This window comes from Bos grunniens, chromosome 11, assembly GCF_055505025.1.
Source record: "Bos grunniens cultivar Pamir isolate PY7600 chromosome 11, Bosgru_T2T1.0, whole genome shotgun sequence".
Taxonomy (NCBI): Eukaryota; Metazoa; Chordata; class Mammalia; order Artiodactyla; family Bovidae; genus Bos; species Bos grunniens.
The window spans coordinates 483,198-496,100 of record NC_141175.1 but is presented as its reverse complement, the minus strand read 5'-3'; the positions used below and the strand labels follow the sequence as shown (position 1 = coordinate 496,100).

Sequence of the window (12,903 nt, the reverse complement as noted above, 5' to 3'; positions counted from 1 at the left end):
GCTTCAGAACCTGGGGAACACCTGCTACGTGAATGCGGCGCTGCAGTGTCTGAGCCACACGCCGCCCCTGGCCAGCTGGATGGTGTCCCAGCAGCACGCCACCCTCTGTCCGGCCCGCAGCGCCTGCACGCTCTGTGCCATGCGAGCTCACGTGACCCGAGCCCTCCTTCACGCGGGAGAGGTGATCCGGCCCCGCAAGGACCTGCTGGCGGGCTTCCACAGACACCAGCAGGAAGATGCCCACGAGTTTCTGATGTTCACTCTGAATGCCATGCAGCAAGGGTGCTTGAGTGCATCCCAGCCGTCGGGCCACGCCTCCGAGGACACCACCGTCATCCGTCAGATCTTCGGCGGGACCTGGAGGTCTCAGATCCAGTGTCTCCGCTGCCTCGGTGTCTCGGACACGTTCGACCCTTATCTGGACATCAGCCTGGATATCACGGCGGCTCAGAGTGTGGAGCAAGCTCTGAGAGAGCTGGTGAAGCCCGAGAAGCTGGACGCGGACAATGCCTATGACTGTGGCGTCTGTCTCCGGAAGGTGCCTGCCACCAAGAGGTTGGCTTTGCACAGCACCTCCCAGGTCCTGGTGCTGGTGCTGAAGCGGTTCACACCGGTGAGCGGGGCCAAAAGGGCTCAGGAGGTGCGCTATCCCCAGTGCTTGGACCTGCAGCCCTACACGTCCGAGCGGAAGGCAGGGCCACTGGGCTACGTGCTCTATGCCGTGCTGGTGCACTCCGGGTGGAGCTGTGAGCGAGGACACTACTTCTGTTACGTCCGAGCGGGCAACGGCCAATGGTATAAGATGGACGATGCCAAGGTGACCGCCTGTGACGAGACCGCTGCCCTGAGCCAGAGCGCCTACGTCCTGTTCTACGCCCGGGAGGGTGCGTGGGAAGGGGGCGCTGGGGGAGGGGCAGCGGCCCCCGTCGGGGCTGACCCCACAGACCCCGGGCAGCCTGCAGGAGACGCCAGCGGCAGAGCTCCTGGGTCGGAGGAGTCCCCGGGGGACACAGCGGTCGAAGGGATGAGCTTCGAGCAGTGGAGACGCCTGCAAGAACACAGCCGACCGAAGCCGGCCTTGGAGCTGCGGAAGGTCCAGTCTGCCCTGCCTGCCGGCGCAGTCGTGATTCACCAGTCCAAACACGGAGGAGGGAGAAACCGCACGCCGCCCCAACAGGAGCACGAGCGGCTCGACCGTCCCAGCACGGACGCCCCGCCTCCGGGGCCGAAGAACGTCGGCAACGGCCCTTGTGCCAGCGGGAGGGCCAGAGCCACCAAGGAGAAGAACAAGAAGCCGCGGCCGTCTCTGGGGCTGTGGCGGTAGGTCGGCTCTGACGCACATGCGTGCAGACGCCCAGGCACACGCTGTGTGCGGCACGCCCTGTGTGACGCACCAAGAGTTCCGACGAGGAGCGGGTTCCTCTCGGCCGTGTGCGTGATGCAGCCTCCTGGGGAAAAGCGGGGCCTGGAGTGTGCCCGGGGTCTCGGTGTTCACTTGGGACGGGCTCGTGCCTGAGCGGCTGAGCTCTCGAGGGCTGGCTCTGCTGGGAAGTCGCTGGAGAGGATGGGGTGATGGGGTGCATGAGCGGGCCTGGGCACGGTCCGAGGGCCTCCCACTTCTGCGAGGGTGGGAGAGTCCTCTCGGGTTGGGACTTTGGGTGTGGGTTTGCCTTTCGTTCCCCGTCTCCGTTCCCTGGCCGCACCGCTGGCCTCGGGTGAGTGACGCGGCCTGGAGACGCCTCACAGAGCGCTCACAGCCAGCCGAGCAAGGAGAAGATCTCGGGAGCCCTTCGGGGGGCAGGGAAGAGCGGGTGCAGGTCCATGAACCGTCTCCTTCCGGCCGGTCAGGCTCTCGAAAATGCCCCAGACGTCGAGAGGCGTCCGGGGAGAAGACGGGCAAGCAGCCTTTATGGGTGTCTGTCCTTGGGAGGCCTCGTGCTACTTGGCGGAGGGTCCGGCAGGAATGAGGCGGGGATGCGCGCGTCCCCGGCACGACGCTCGTCCGCAAAGATCCCTGGGGCTCCATGTCCGGTGCAAGGAGTACGCTGGAGAAGCTCCAAGTGCCAAACAGGAGAAGCGATCCACAAGGCCATGAGCACCGCCACCAGCACCACCAGCACCACCAGCACCAACACGAAGGCCAAGGGGAGAAAGGCAACCCAACCAGTCCCAAAGAAACTTCTCCACCAGCATCGCACCGGTGCCTGAGTGGAGATATGTCGCGCCACGTTCATTTCTGAAAGCAAAGGTCCTCCCCGCACTGAGGAAAGACCCGAGCCTACCCTAGACTGTGATAGCAAGACAACTGGACTTCCGACTCTGCCCGTCCTGTCTGGCAGTCTCATCCAGCTGGGCCCCGGGCAAACGCCTCTGGACGCGAGGAGATGCGGCCGGCCTCCAAAGTGCCTGGGGCGGTGGGGAAGCTGTCCTCCCCTAGCTGCTTTCTCGACTGCCTCATGGGCCCGTGACCCGCTGGAGGGGCACCTGAGGCCCCTTAGCGACCACCTCTCGCCTTTTTCTTTCTTTGGCTTGGCTGATGGCTTCAAACCCCAAACCCTCCATCAAACGGCAGACCGGGAATTTGCGATGGAACATCTCCGACCTCGAGGGCCAACTCTGGCTCCTGACTGCGCTAGTCGGCGTGGCAAGGAACAGAGAACGTTCCGATGGCTTGTTTCCCCCGCATGGCTACCTACGCCGCACCATGCCCTCCGCACGTAGAGAGGACAAAGAATGATGAGCAGTATCTTCCCCCGAGAACACGAGCAAGCGTGCCCTGCACGAGGAAGCGGAGCCACCCACAGTCCGCCCTCATCATCAGCACGCATCTTCCTCCGCCCCATCGTCTCAAATGGACTTACTGCTTGCCCCATCCACACCCTCTGAAGAAGGAGGAGGAGGAGGAGGAGGAGGAGGAGGAGGAGAATGTCGATGGGGGTGGCGTGACACAGGGAATGGGAAGGTGGCCTTATGCTGGGCGAAATCCGTGCAAAAGAGAGAAAAATCCTGGCTGATCTCGTTTCTCTGTGCCATGGGAAGGAGGTAAGAGGACAGCAAGGGTGTGAGCACTTGGATCATAAAGCACAAAGCGGTAGGCTCCTAGGATGGGATGGGGGGAGCGGGAGGTGGGAGGGGTGCAATAGGCTAAGGAAGTAAACGGGGTCAGGGCCCTTCTTTCCTAGGAAGGACCAACGGAATCAACACTCCAGCTATGGTAAACCTGTGGACGGTCAAACCCCCATAGTCCTGGAAGGCAAGCATAATGTCCAGGACGGGAGAGCAAACAAACACACGTCACACACCGAGAAGGAAAGCAACAGTCATCCTCCTCCAGGAGGGAAACCTTTTTTATACCTTGAGTTATACCGCATTTTGAGCCCCGGAATTCGAAAGACGCCTGTATGAGTCAACTAGTGTATATAAAAGAGAGAAAGAGAATAAAAGCAACAAAAAAATAACAAAATGAACACAAAATTTAAAAAAAAAAGTTTAAAAATAAATGGAAAAAAAAAAAAAACTCAAAAAACCCTAAAACACCAAGCAGGAAAAAAAAAAAAAAAAAGTAAATGATAAAGGAAGAAGGAAAAGGAAGAACAAAGGGCAGCGGAGAGAGAAAAGGAGCTGCAGAAATGAATCCAAAGTTGCAGGAAGCCTATGCCTTTCTAAATGAGCTCGCTTTGGGTCTTGAGCAACGGCCCTGAAGGGAGAAAAGCATATGTGGCACTCTGCTGGCATCTTTTGGTGCTAGGACCCTGAACGCTAGAAGAGTGTCCAGTGAGAACGCATAGAAATTGGGGAGGACCTCGCTGGAGCGCAAAGTTGAGGCAAGGGTTTATTGTTGTCCGGGGAGGGGTTGTCCTCAGGCAGGGGTCTGGGGTCGGGAGACCCCTAAAGGGGAGAGGTTCGGTGGGCAGACATATGTTTCCACACGTGTGTTAGGATGTGAATGGTGAGCCCACGGAAGTCCTGTGCAGCCGGCATTTGTGTGCTGAACTCGGAAGCCCCGCAGTGAATCTCTAGCGGGCAAGGCTGGAAGGCCCAATGCCCCCGAATCATTTGCATCCTGAGCCCTTTGGTCCAGGGGGTCAGGTCGGAAGTGCGTGTGGGGCCTCGTCAAGGGGAATTCCCCGAGAAAAGTGTGGGTGGTTGGATGGCGGGAGTGGGAGTGGGCACGCCCTCGGCCGCCTCAGCCAATGAGGAGCCTGCACGTGCGGGGGTGGGGCTGTGGGGAAGCCCCCAAAGGCCCGAGGGGGCGGGGCCCAGGCCCTTTTCTGGAGCCGGACCGTCTGAGGGAAGGAGGCGTCGGCGTGCAGCTGCAGGTAGGAGATGGAAACCCTCGTGGGCCTTGTGTGCAGAGCCCCGGGGGCTGCTTCTGAGCACGGGGGAGGTGTGTGTCCGTCTCCCTTCGACGTCTTCCCCGGAGGGCAAGGTTGTGGGCCCAGCGCCGCTGGTGCGGATGCCCTTCGGGGACCCTCTGTCCCTGAGGGGCCGTCGCCGGCGCTTGGGCGTCCCCAGCGGGGTGACTTGGCTCCTGGGTCAGCAGGGCTGACGCCTGGCCAGAAAGGCGCCCTGAGTTGGAAGGGGCCGTGGGGGGTGGGGGCTGGGCTTCAGAACCTGGGGAACACCTGCTACGTGAATGCGGCGCTGCAGTGTCTGAGCCACACGCCGCCCCTGGCCAGCTGGATGGTGTCCCAGCAGCACGCCACCCTCTGTCCGGCCCGCAGCGCCTGCACGCTCTGTGCCATGCGAGCTCACGTGACCCGAGCCCTCCTTCACGCGGGAGAGGTGATCCGGCCCCGCAAGGACCTGCTGGCGGGCTTCCACAGACACCAGCAGGAAGATGCCCACGAGTTTCTGATGTTCACTCTGAATGCCATGCAGCAAGGGTGCTTGAGTGCATCCCAGCCGTCAGGCCACGCCTCCGAGGACACCACCGTCATCCGTCAGATCTTCGGCGGGACCTGGAGGTCTCAGATCCAGTGTCTCCGCTGCCTCGGTGTCTCGGACACGTTCGACCCTTATCTGGACATCAGCCTGGATATCACGGCGGCTCAGAGTGTGGAGCAAGCTCTGAGAGAGCTGGTGAAGCCCGAGAAGCTGGACGCGGACAATGCCTATGACTGTGGCGTCTGTCTCCGGAAGGTGCCTGCCACCAAGAGGTTGGCTTTGCACAGCACCTCCCAGGTCCTGGTGCTGGTGCTGAAGCGGTTCACACCGGTGAGCGGGGCCAAAAGGGCTCAGGAGGTGCGCTATCCCCAGTGCTTGGACCTGCAGCCCTACACGTCCGAGCGGAAGGCAGGGCCACTGGGCTACGTGCTCTATGCCGTGCTGGTGCACTCCGGGTGGAGCTGTGAGCGAGGACACTACTTCTGTTACGTCCGAGCGGGCAACGGCCAATGGTATAAGATGGACGATGCCAAGGTGACCGCCTGTGACGAGACCGCTGCCCTGAGCCAGAGCGCCTACGTCCTGTTCTACGCCCGGGAGGGTGCGTGGGAAGGGGGCGCTGGGGGAGGGGCAGCGGCCCCCGTCGGGGCTGACCCCACAGACCCCGGGCAGCCTGCAGGAGACGCCAGCGGCAGAGCTCCTGGGTCGGAGGAGTCCCCGGGGGACACAGCGGTCGAAGGGATGAGCTTCGAGCAGTGGAGACGCCTGCAAGAACACAGCCGACCGAAGCCGGCCTTGGAGCTGCGGAAGGTCCAGTCTGCCCTGCCTGCCGGCGCAGTCGTGATTCACCAGTCCAAACACGGAGGAGGGAGAAACCGCACGCCGCCCCAACAGGAGCACGAGCGGCTCGACCGTCCCAGCACGGACACCCCGCCTCCGGGGCCGAAGAACGTCGGCAACGGCCCTTGTGCCAGCGGGAGGGCCAGAGCCACCAAGGGGAAGAACAAGAAGCCGCGGCCGTCTCTGGGGCTGTGGCGGTAGGTCGGCTCTGACGCACATGCGTGCAGACGCCCAGGCACACGCTGTGTGCGGCACGCCCTGTGTGACGCACCAAGAGTTCCGACGAGGAGCGGGTTCCTCTCGGCCGTGTGCGTGATGCAGCCTCCTGGGGAAAAGCGGGGCCTGGAGTGTGCCCGGGGTCTCGGTGTTCACTTGGGACGGGCTCGTGCCTGAGCGGCTGAGCTCTCGAGGGCTGGCTCTGCTGGGAAGTCGCTGGAGAGGATGGGGTGATGGGGTGCATGAGTGGGCCTGGGCACGGTCCGAGGGCCTCCCACTTCTGCGAGGGTGGGAGAGTCCTCTCGGGATGGGACTTTGGGTGTGGGTTTGCCTTTCGTTCCCCGTCTCCGTTCCCTGGCCGCACCGCTGGCCTCGGGTGAGTGACGCGGCCTGGAGACGCCTCACAGAGCGCTCACAGCCAGCCGAGCAAGGAGAAGATCTCGGGAGCCCTTCGGGGGGCAGGGAAGAGCGGGTGCAGGTCCATGAACCGTCTCCTTCCGGCCGGTCAGGCTCTCGAAAATGCCCCAGACGTCGAGAGGCGTCCGGGGAGAAGACGGGCAAGCAGCCTTTATGGGTGTCTGTCCTTGGGAGGCCTCGTGCTACTTGGCGGAGGGTCCGGCAGGAATGAGGCGGGGATGCGCGCGTCCCCGGCACGACGCTCGTCCGCAAAGATCCCTGGGGCTCCATGTCCGGTGCAAGGAGTACGCTGGAGAAGCTCCAAGTGCCAAACAGGAGAAGCGATCCACAAGGCCATGAGCACCGCCACCAGCACCACCAGCACCACCAGCACCAACACGAAGGCCAAGGGGAGAAAGGCAACCCAACCAGTCCCAAAGAAACTTCTCCACCAGCATCGCACCGGTGCCTGAGTGGAGATATGTCGCGCCACGTTCATTTCTGAAAGCAAAGGTCCTCCCCGCACTGAGGAAAGACCCGAGCCTACCCTAGATTGTGATAGCAAGACAACTGGACTTCCGACTCTGCCCGTCCTGTCTGGCAGTCTCATCCAGCTGGGCCCCGGGCAAACGCCTCTGGACGCGAGGAGATGCGGCCGGCCTCCAAAGTGCCTGGGGCGGTGGGGAAGCTGTCCTCCCCTAGCTGCTTTCTCGACTGCCTCATGGGCCCGTGACCCGCTGGAGGGGCACCTGAGGCCCCTTAGCGACCACCTCTCGCGTTTTTCTTTCTTTGGCTTGGCTGATGGCTTCAAACCCCAAACCCTCCATCAAACGGCAGACCGGGAATTTGCGATGGAACATCTCCGACCTCGAGGGCCAACTCTGGCTCCTGACTGCGCTAGTCGGCGTGGCAAGGAACAGAGAACGTTCCGATGGCTTGTTTCCCCCGCATGGCTACCTACGCCGCACCATGCCCTCCGCACGTAGAGAGGACAAAGAATGATGAGCAGTATCTTCCCCCGAGAACACGAGCAAGCGTGCCCTGCACGAGGAAGCGGAGCCACCCACAGTCCGCCCTCATCATCAGCACGCATCTTCCTCCGCCCCATCGTCTCAAATGGACTTACTGCTTGCCCCATCCACACCCTCTGAAGAAGGAGGAGGAGGAGGAGGAGGAGGAGGAGGAGGAGAATGTCGATGGGGGTGGCGTGACACAGGGAATGGGAAGGTGGCCTTATGCTGGGCGAAATCCGTGCAAAAGAGAGAAAAATCCTGGCTGATCTCGTTTCTCTGTGCCATGGGAAGGAGGTAAGAGGACAGCAAGGGTGTGAGCACTTGGATCATAAAGCACAAAGCGGTAGGCTCCTAGGATGGGATGGGGGGAGCGGGAGGTGGGAGGGGTGCAATAGGCTAAGGAAGTAAACGGGGTCAGGGCCCTTCTTTCCTAGGAAGGACCAACGGAATCAACACTCCAGCTATGGTAAACCTGTGGACGGTCAAACCCCCATAGTCCTGGAAGGCAAGCATAATGTCCAGGACGGGAGAGCAAACAAACACATGTCACACACCGAGAAGGAAAGCAACAGTCATCCTCCTCCAGGAGGGAAACCTTTTTTATACCTTGAGTTATACCGCATTTTGAGCCCCGGAATTCGAAAGACGACTGTATGAGTCAACTAGTGTATATAAAAGAGAGAAAGAGAATAAAAGCAACAAAAAAATAACAAAATGAACACAAAATTTAAAAAAAAAAGTTTAAAAATAAATGGAAAAAAAAAAAAAAACTCAAAAAACCCTAAAACACCAAGCAGGAAAAAAAAAAAGTAAATGATAAAGGAAGAAGGAAAAGGAAGAACAAAGGGCAGCGGAGAGAGAAAAGGAGCTGCAGAAATGAATCCAAAGTTGCAGGAAGCCTATGCCTTTCTAAATGAGCTCGCTTTGGGTCTTGAGCAACGGCCCTGAAGGGAGAAAAGCATATGTGGCACTCTGCTGGCATCTTTTGGTGCTAGGACCCTGAACGCTAGAAGAGTGTCCAGTGAGAACGCATAGAAATTGGGGAGGACCTCGCTGGAGCGCAAAGATGAGGCAAGGGTTTATTGTTGTCCGGGGAGGGGTTGTCCTCAGGCAGGGGTCTGGGGTCGGGAGACCCCTAAAGGGGAGAGGTTCGGTGGGCAGACATATGTTTCCACACGTGTGTTAGGATGTGAATGGTGAGCCCACGGAAGTCCTGTGCAGCCGGCATTTGTGTGCTGAACTCGGAAGCCCCGCAGTGAATCTCTAGCGGGCAAGGCTGGAAGGCCCAATGCCCCCGAATCATTTGCATCCTGAGCCCTTTGGTCCAGGGGGTCAGGTCGGAAGTGCGTGTGGGGCCTCGTCAAGGGGAATTCCCCGAGGAAAGTGTGGGTGGTTGGATGGCGGGAGTGGGAGTGGGCACGCCCTCGGCCGCCTCAGCCAATGAGGAGCCTGCACGTGCGGGGGTGGGGCTGTGGGGAAGCCCCCAAAGGCCCGAGGGGGCGGGGCCCAGGCCCTTTTCTGGAGCCGGACCGTCTGAGGGAAGGAGGCGTCGGCGTGCAGCTGCAGGTAGGAGATGGAAACCCTCGTGGGCCTTGTGTGCAGAGCCCCGGGGGCTGCTTCTGAGCACGGGGGAGGTGTGTGTCCGTCTCCCTTCGACGTCTTCCCCGGAGGGCAAGGTTGTGGGCCCAGCGCCGCTGGTGCGGATGCCCTTCGGGGACCCTCTGTCCCTGAGGGGCCGTCGCCGGCGCTTGGGCGTCCCCAGCGGGGTGACTTGGCTCCTGGGTCAGCAGGGCTGACGCCTGGCCAGAAAGGCGCCCTGAGTTGGAAGGGGCCGTGGGGGGTGGGGGCTGGGCTTCAGAACCTGGGGAACACCTGCTACGTGAATGCGGCGCTGCAGTGTCTGAGCCACACGCCGCCCCTGGCCAGCTGGATGGTGTCCCAGCAGCACGCCACCCTCTGTCCGGCCCGCAGCGCCTGCACGCTCTGTGCCATGCGAGCTCACGTGACCCGAGCCCTCCTTCACGCGGGAGAGGTGATCCGGCCCCGCAAGGACCTGCTGGCGGGCTTCCACAGACACCAGCAGGAAGATGCCCACGAGTTTCTGATGTTCACTCTGAATGCCATGCAGCAAGGGTGCTTGAGTGCATCCCAGCCGTCGGGCCACGCCTCCGAGGACACCACCGTCATCCGTCAGATCTTCGGCGGGACCTGGAGGTCTCAGATCCAGTGTCTCCGCTGCCTCGGTGTCTCGGACACGTTCGACCCTTATCTGGACATCAGCCTGGATATCACGGCGGCTCAGAGTGTGGAGCAAGCTCTGAGAGAGCTGGTGAAGCCCGAGAAGCTGGACGCGGACAATGCCTATGACTGTGGCGTCTGTCTCCGGAAGGTGCCTGCCACCAAGAGGTTGGCTTTGCACAGCACCTCCCAGGTCCTGGTGCTGGTGCTGAAGCGGTTCACACCGGTGAGCGGGGCCAAAAGGGCTCAGGAGGTGCGCTATCCCCAGTGCTTGGACCTGCAGCCCTACACGTCCGAGCGGAAGGCAGGGCCACTGGGCTACGTGCTCTATGCCGTGCTGGTGCACTCCGGGTGGAGCTGTGAGCGAGGACACTACTTCTGTTACGTCCGAGCGGGCAACGGCCAATGGTATAAGATGGACGATGCCAAGGTGACCGCCTGTGACGAGACCGCTGCCCTGAGCCAGAGCGCCTACGTCCTGTTCTACGCCCGGGAGGGTGCGTGGGAAGGGGGCGCTGGGGGAGGGGCAGCGGCCCCCGTCGGGGCTGACCCCACAGACCCCGGGCAGCCTGCAGGAGACGCCAGCGGCAGAGCTCCTGGGTCGGAGGAGTCCCCGGGGGACACAGCGGTCGAAGGGATGAGCTTCGAGCAGTGGAGACGCCTGCAAGAACACAGCCGACCGAAGCCGGCCTTGGAGCTGCGGAAGGTCCAGTCTGCCCTGCCTGCCGGCGCAGTCGTGATTCACCAGTCCAAACACGGAGGAGGGAGAAACCGCACGCCGCCCCAACAGGAGCACGAGCGGCTCGACCGTCCCAGCACGGACGCCCCGCCTCCGGGGCCGAAGAACGTCGGCAACGGCCCTTGTGCCAGCGGGAGGGCCAGAGCCACCAAGGGGAAGAACAAGAAGCCGCGGCCGTCTCTGGGGCTGTGGCGGTAGGTCGGCTCTGACGCACATGCGTGCAGGCGCCCAGGCACACGCTGTGTGCGGCACGCCCTGTGTGACGCACCAAGAGTTCCGACGAGGAGCGGGTTCCTCTCGGCCGTGTGCGTGATGCAGCCTCCTGGGGAAAAGCGGGGCCTGGAGTGTGCCCGGGGTCTCGGTGTTCACTTGGGACGGGCTCGTGCCTGAGCGGCTGAGCTCTCGAGGGCTGGCTCTGCTGGGAAGTCGCTGGAGAGGATGGGGTGATGGGGTGCATGAGCGGGCCTGGGCACGGTCCGAGGGCCTCCCACTTCTGCGAGGGTGGGAGAGTCCTCTCGGGATGGGACTTTGGGTGTGGGTTTGCCTTTCGTTCCCCGTCTCCGTTCCCTGGCCGCACCGCTGGCCTCGGGTGAGTGACGCGGCCTGGAGACGCCTCACAGAGCGCTCACAGCCAGCCGAGCAAGGAGAAGATCTCGGGAGCCCTTCGGGGGGCAGGGAAGAGCGGGTGCAGGTCCATGAACCGTCTCCTTCCGGCCGGTCAGGCTCTCGAAAATGCCCCAGACGTCGAGAGGCGTCCGGGGAGAAGACGGGCAAGCAGCCTTTATGGGTGTCTGTCCTTGGGAGGCCTCGTGCTACTTGGCGGAGGGTCCGGCAGGAATGAGGCGGGGATGCGCGCGTCCCCGGCACGACGCTCGTCCGCAAAGATCCCTGGGGCTCCATGTCCGGTGCAAGGAGTACGCTGGAGAAGCTCCAAGTGCCAAACAGGAGAAGCGATCCACAAGGCCATGAGCACCGCCACCAGCACCACCAGCACCACCAGCACCAACACGAAGGCCAAGGGGAGAAAGGCAACCCAACCAGTCCCAAAGAAACTTCTCCACCAGCATCGCACCGGTGCCTGAGTGGAGATATGTCGCGCCACGTTCATTTCTGAAAGCAAAGGTCCTCCCCGCACTGAGGAAAGACCCGAGCCTACCCTAGATTGTGATAGCAAGACAACTGGACTTCCGACTCTGCCCGTCCTGTCTGGCAGTCTCATCCAGCTGGGCCCCGGGCAAACGCCTCTGGACGCGAGGAGATGCGGCCGGCCTCCAAAGTGCCTGGGGCGGTGGGGAAGCTGTCCTCCCCTAGCTGCTTTCTCGACTGCCTCATGGGCCCGTGACCCGCTGGAGGGGCACCTGAGGCCCCTTAGCGACCACCTCTCGCGTTTTTCTTTCTTTGGCTTGGCTGATGGCTTCAAACCCCAAACCCTCCATCAAACGGCAGACCGGGAATTTGCGATGGAACATCTCCGACCTCGAGGGCCAACTCTGGCTCCTGACTGCGCTAGTCGGCGTGGCAAGGAACAGAGAACGTTCCGATGGCTTGTTTCCCCCGCATGGCTACCTACGCCGCACCATGCCCTCCGCACGTAGAGAGGACAAAGAATGATGAGCAGTATCTTCCCCCGAGAACACGAGCAAGCGTGCCCTGCACGAGGAAGCGGAGCCACCCACAGTCCGCCCTCATCATCAGCACGCATCTTCCTCCGCCCCATCGTCTCAAATGGACTTACTGCTTGCCCCATCCACACCCTCTGAAGAAGGAGGAGGAGGAGGAGGAGGAGGAGGAGGAGGAGAATGTCGATGGGGGTGGCGTGACACAGGGAATGGGAAGGTGGCCTTATGCTGGGCGAAATCCGTGCAAAAGAGAGAAAAATCCTGGCTGATCTCGTTTCTCTGTGCCATGGGAAGGAGGTAAGAGGACAGCAAGGGTGTGAGCACTTGGATCATAAAGCACAAAGCGGTAGGCTCCTAGGATGGGATGGGGGGAGCGGGAGGTGGGAGGGGTGCAATAGGCTAAGGAAGTAAACGGGGTCAGGGCCCTTCTTTCCTAGGAAGGACCAACGGAATCAACACTCCAGCTATGGTAAACCTGTGGACGGTCAAACCCCCATAGTCCTGGAAGGCAAGCATAATGTCCAGGACGGGAGAGCAAACAAACACACGTCACACACCGAGAAGGAAAGCAACAGTCATCCTCCTCCAGGAGGGAAACCTTTTTTATACCTTGAGTTATACCGCATTTTGAGCCCCGGAATTCGAAAGACGACTGTATGAGTCAACTAGTGTATATAAAAGAGAGAAAGAGAATAAAAGCAACAAAAAAATAACAAAATGAACACAAAATTTAAAAAAAAAAGTTTAAAAATAAATGGAAAAAAAAAAAAAAAACTCAAAAAACCCTAAAACACCAAGCAGGGAAAAAAAAAAAAAAGTAAATGATAAAGGAAGAAGGAAAAGGAAGAACAAAGGGCAGCGGAGAGAGAAAAGGAGCTGCAGAAATGAATCCAAAGTTGCAGGAAGCCTATGCCTTTCTAAATGAGCTCGCTTTGGGTCTTGAGCAACGGCCCTG

At 60.7% G+C, this 12,903-nt stretch overlaps 1 protein-coding gene across 1 annotated transcript in view; it reads left to right on the top strand.

Moving 5' to 3' along the window:
* The window catches only part of LOC147362176 (uncharacterized), a 91,183-nt gene that overhangs the window by 50,964 nt on the left and 27,316 nt on the right, over window positions 1-12,903 (top strand). Inside the window, exon 2 of the mRNA XM_086323905.1 lies at window positions 4,544-5,488. Within this exon, the coding sequence (XP_086180031.1) occupies window positions 4,544-5,488 (945 nt within the window). The remainder of the gene's footprint in view (window positions 1-4,543; window positions 5,489-12,903) is intronic.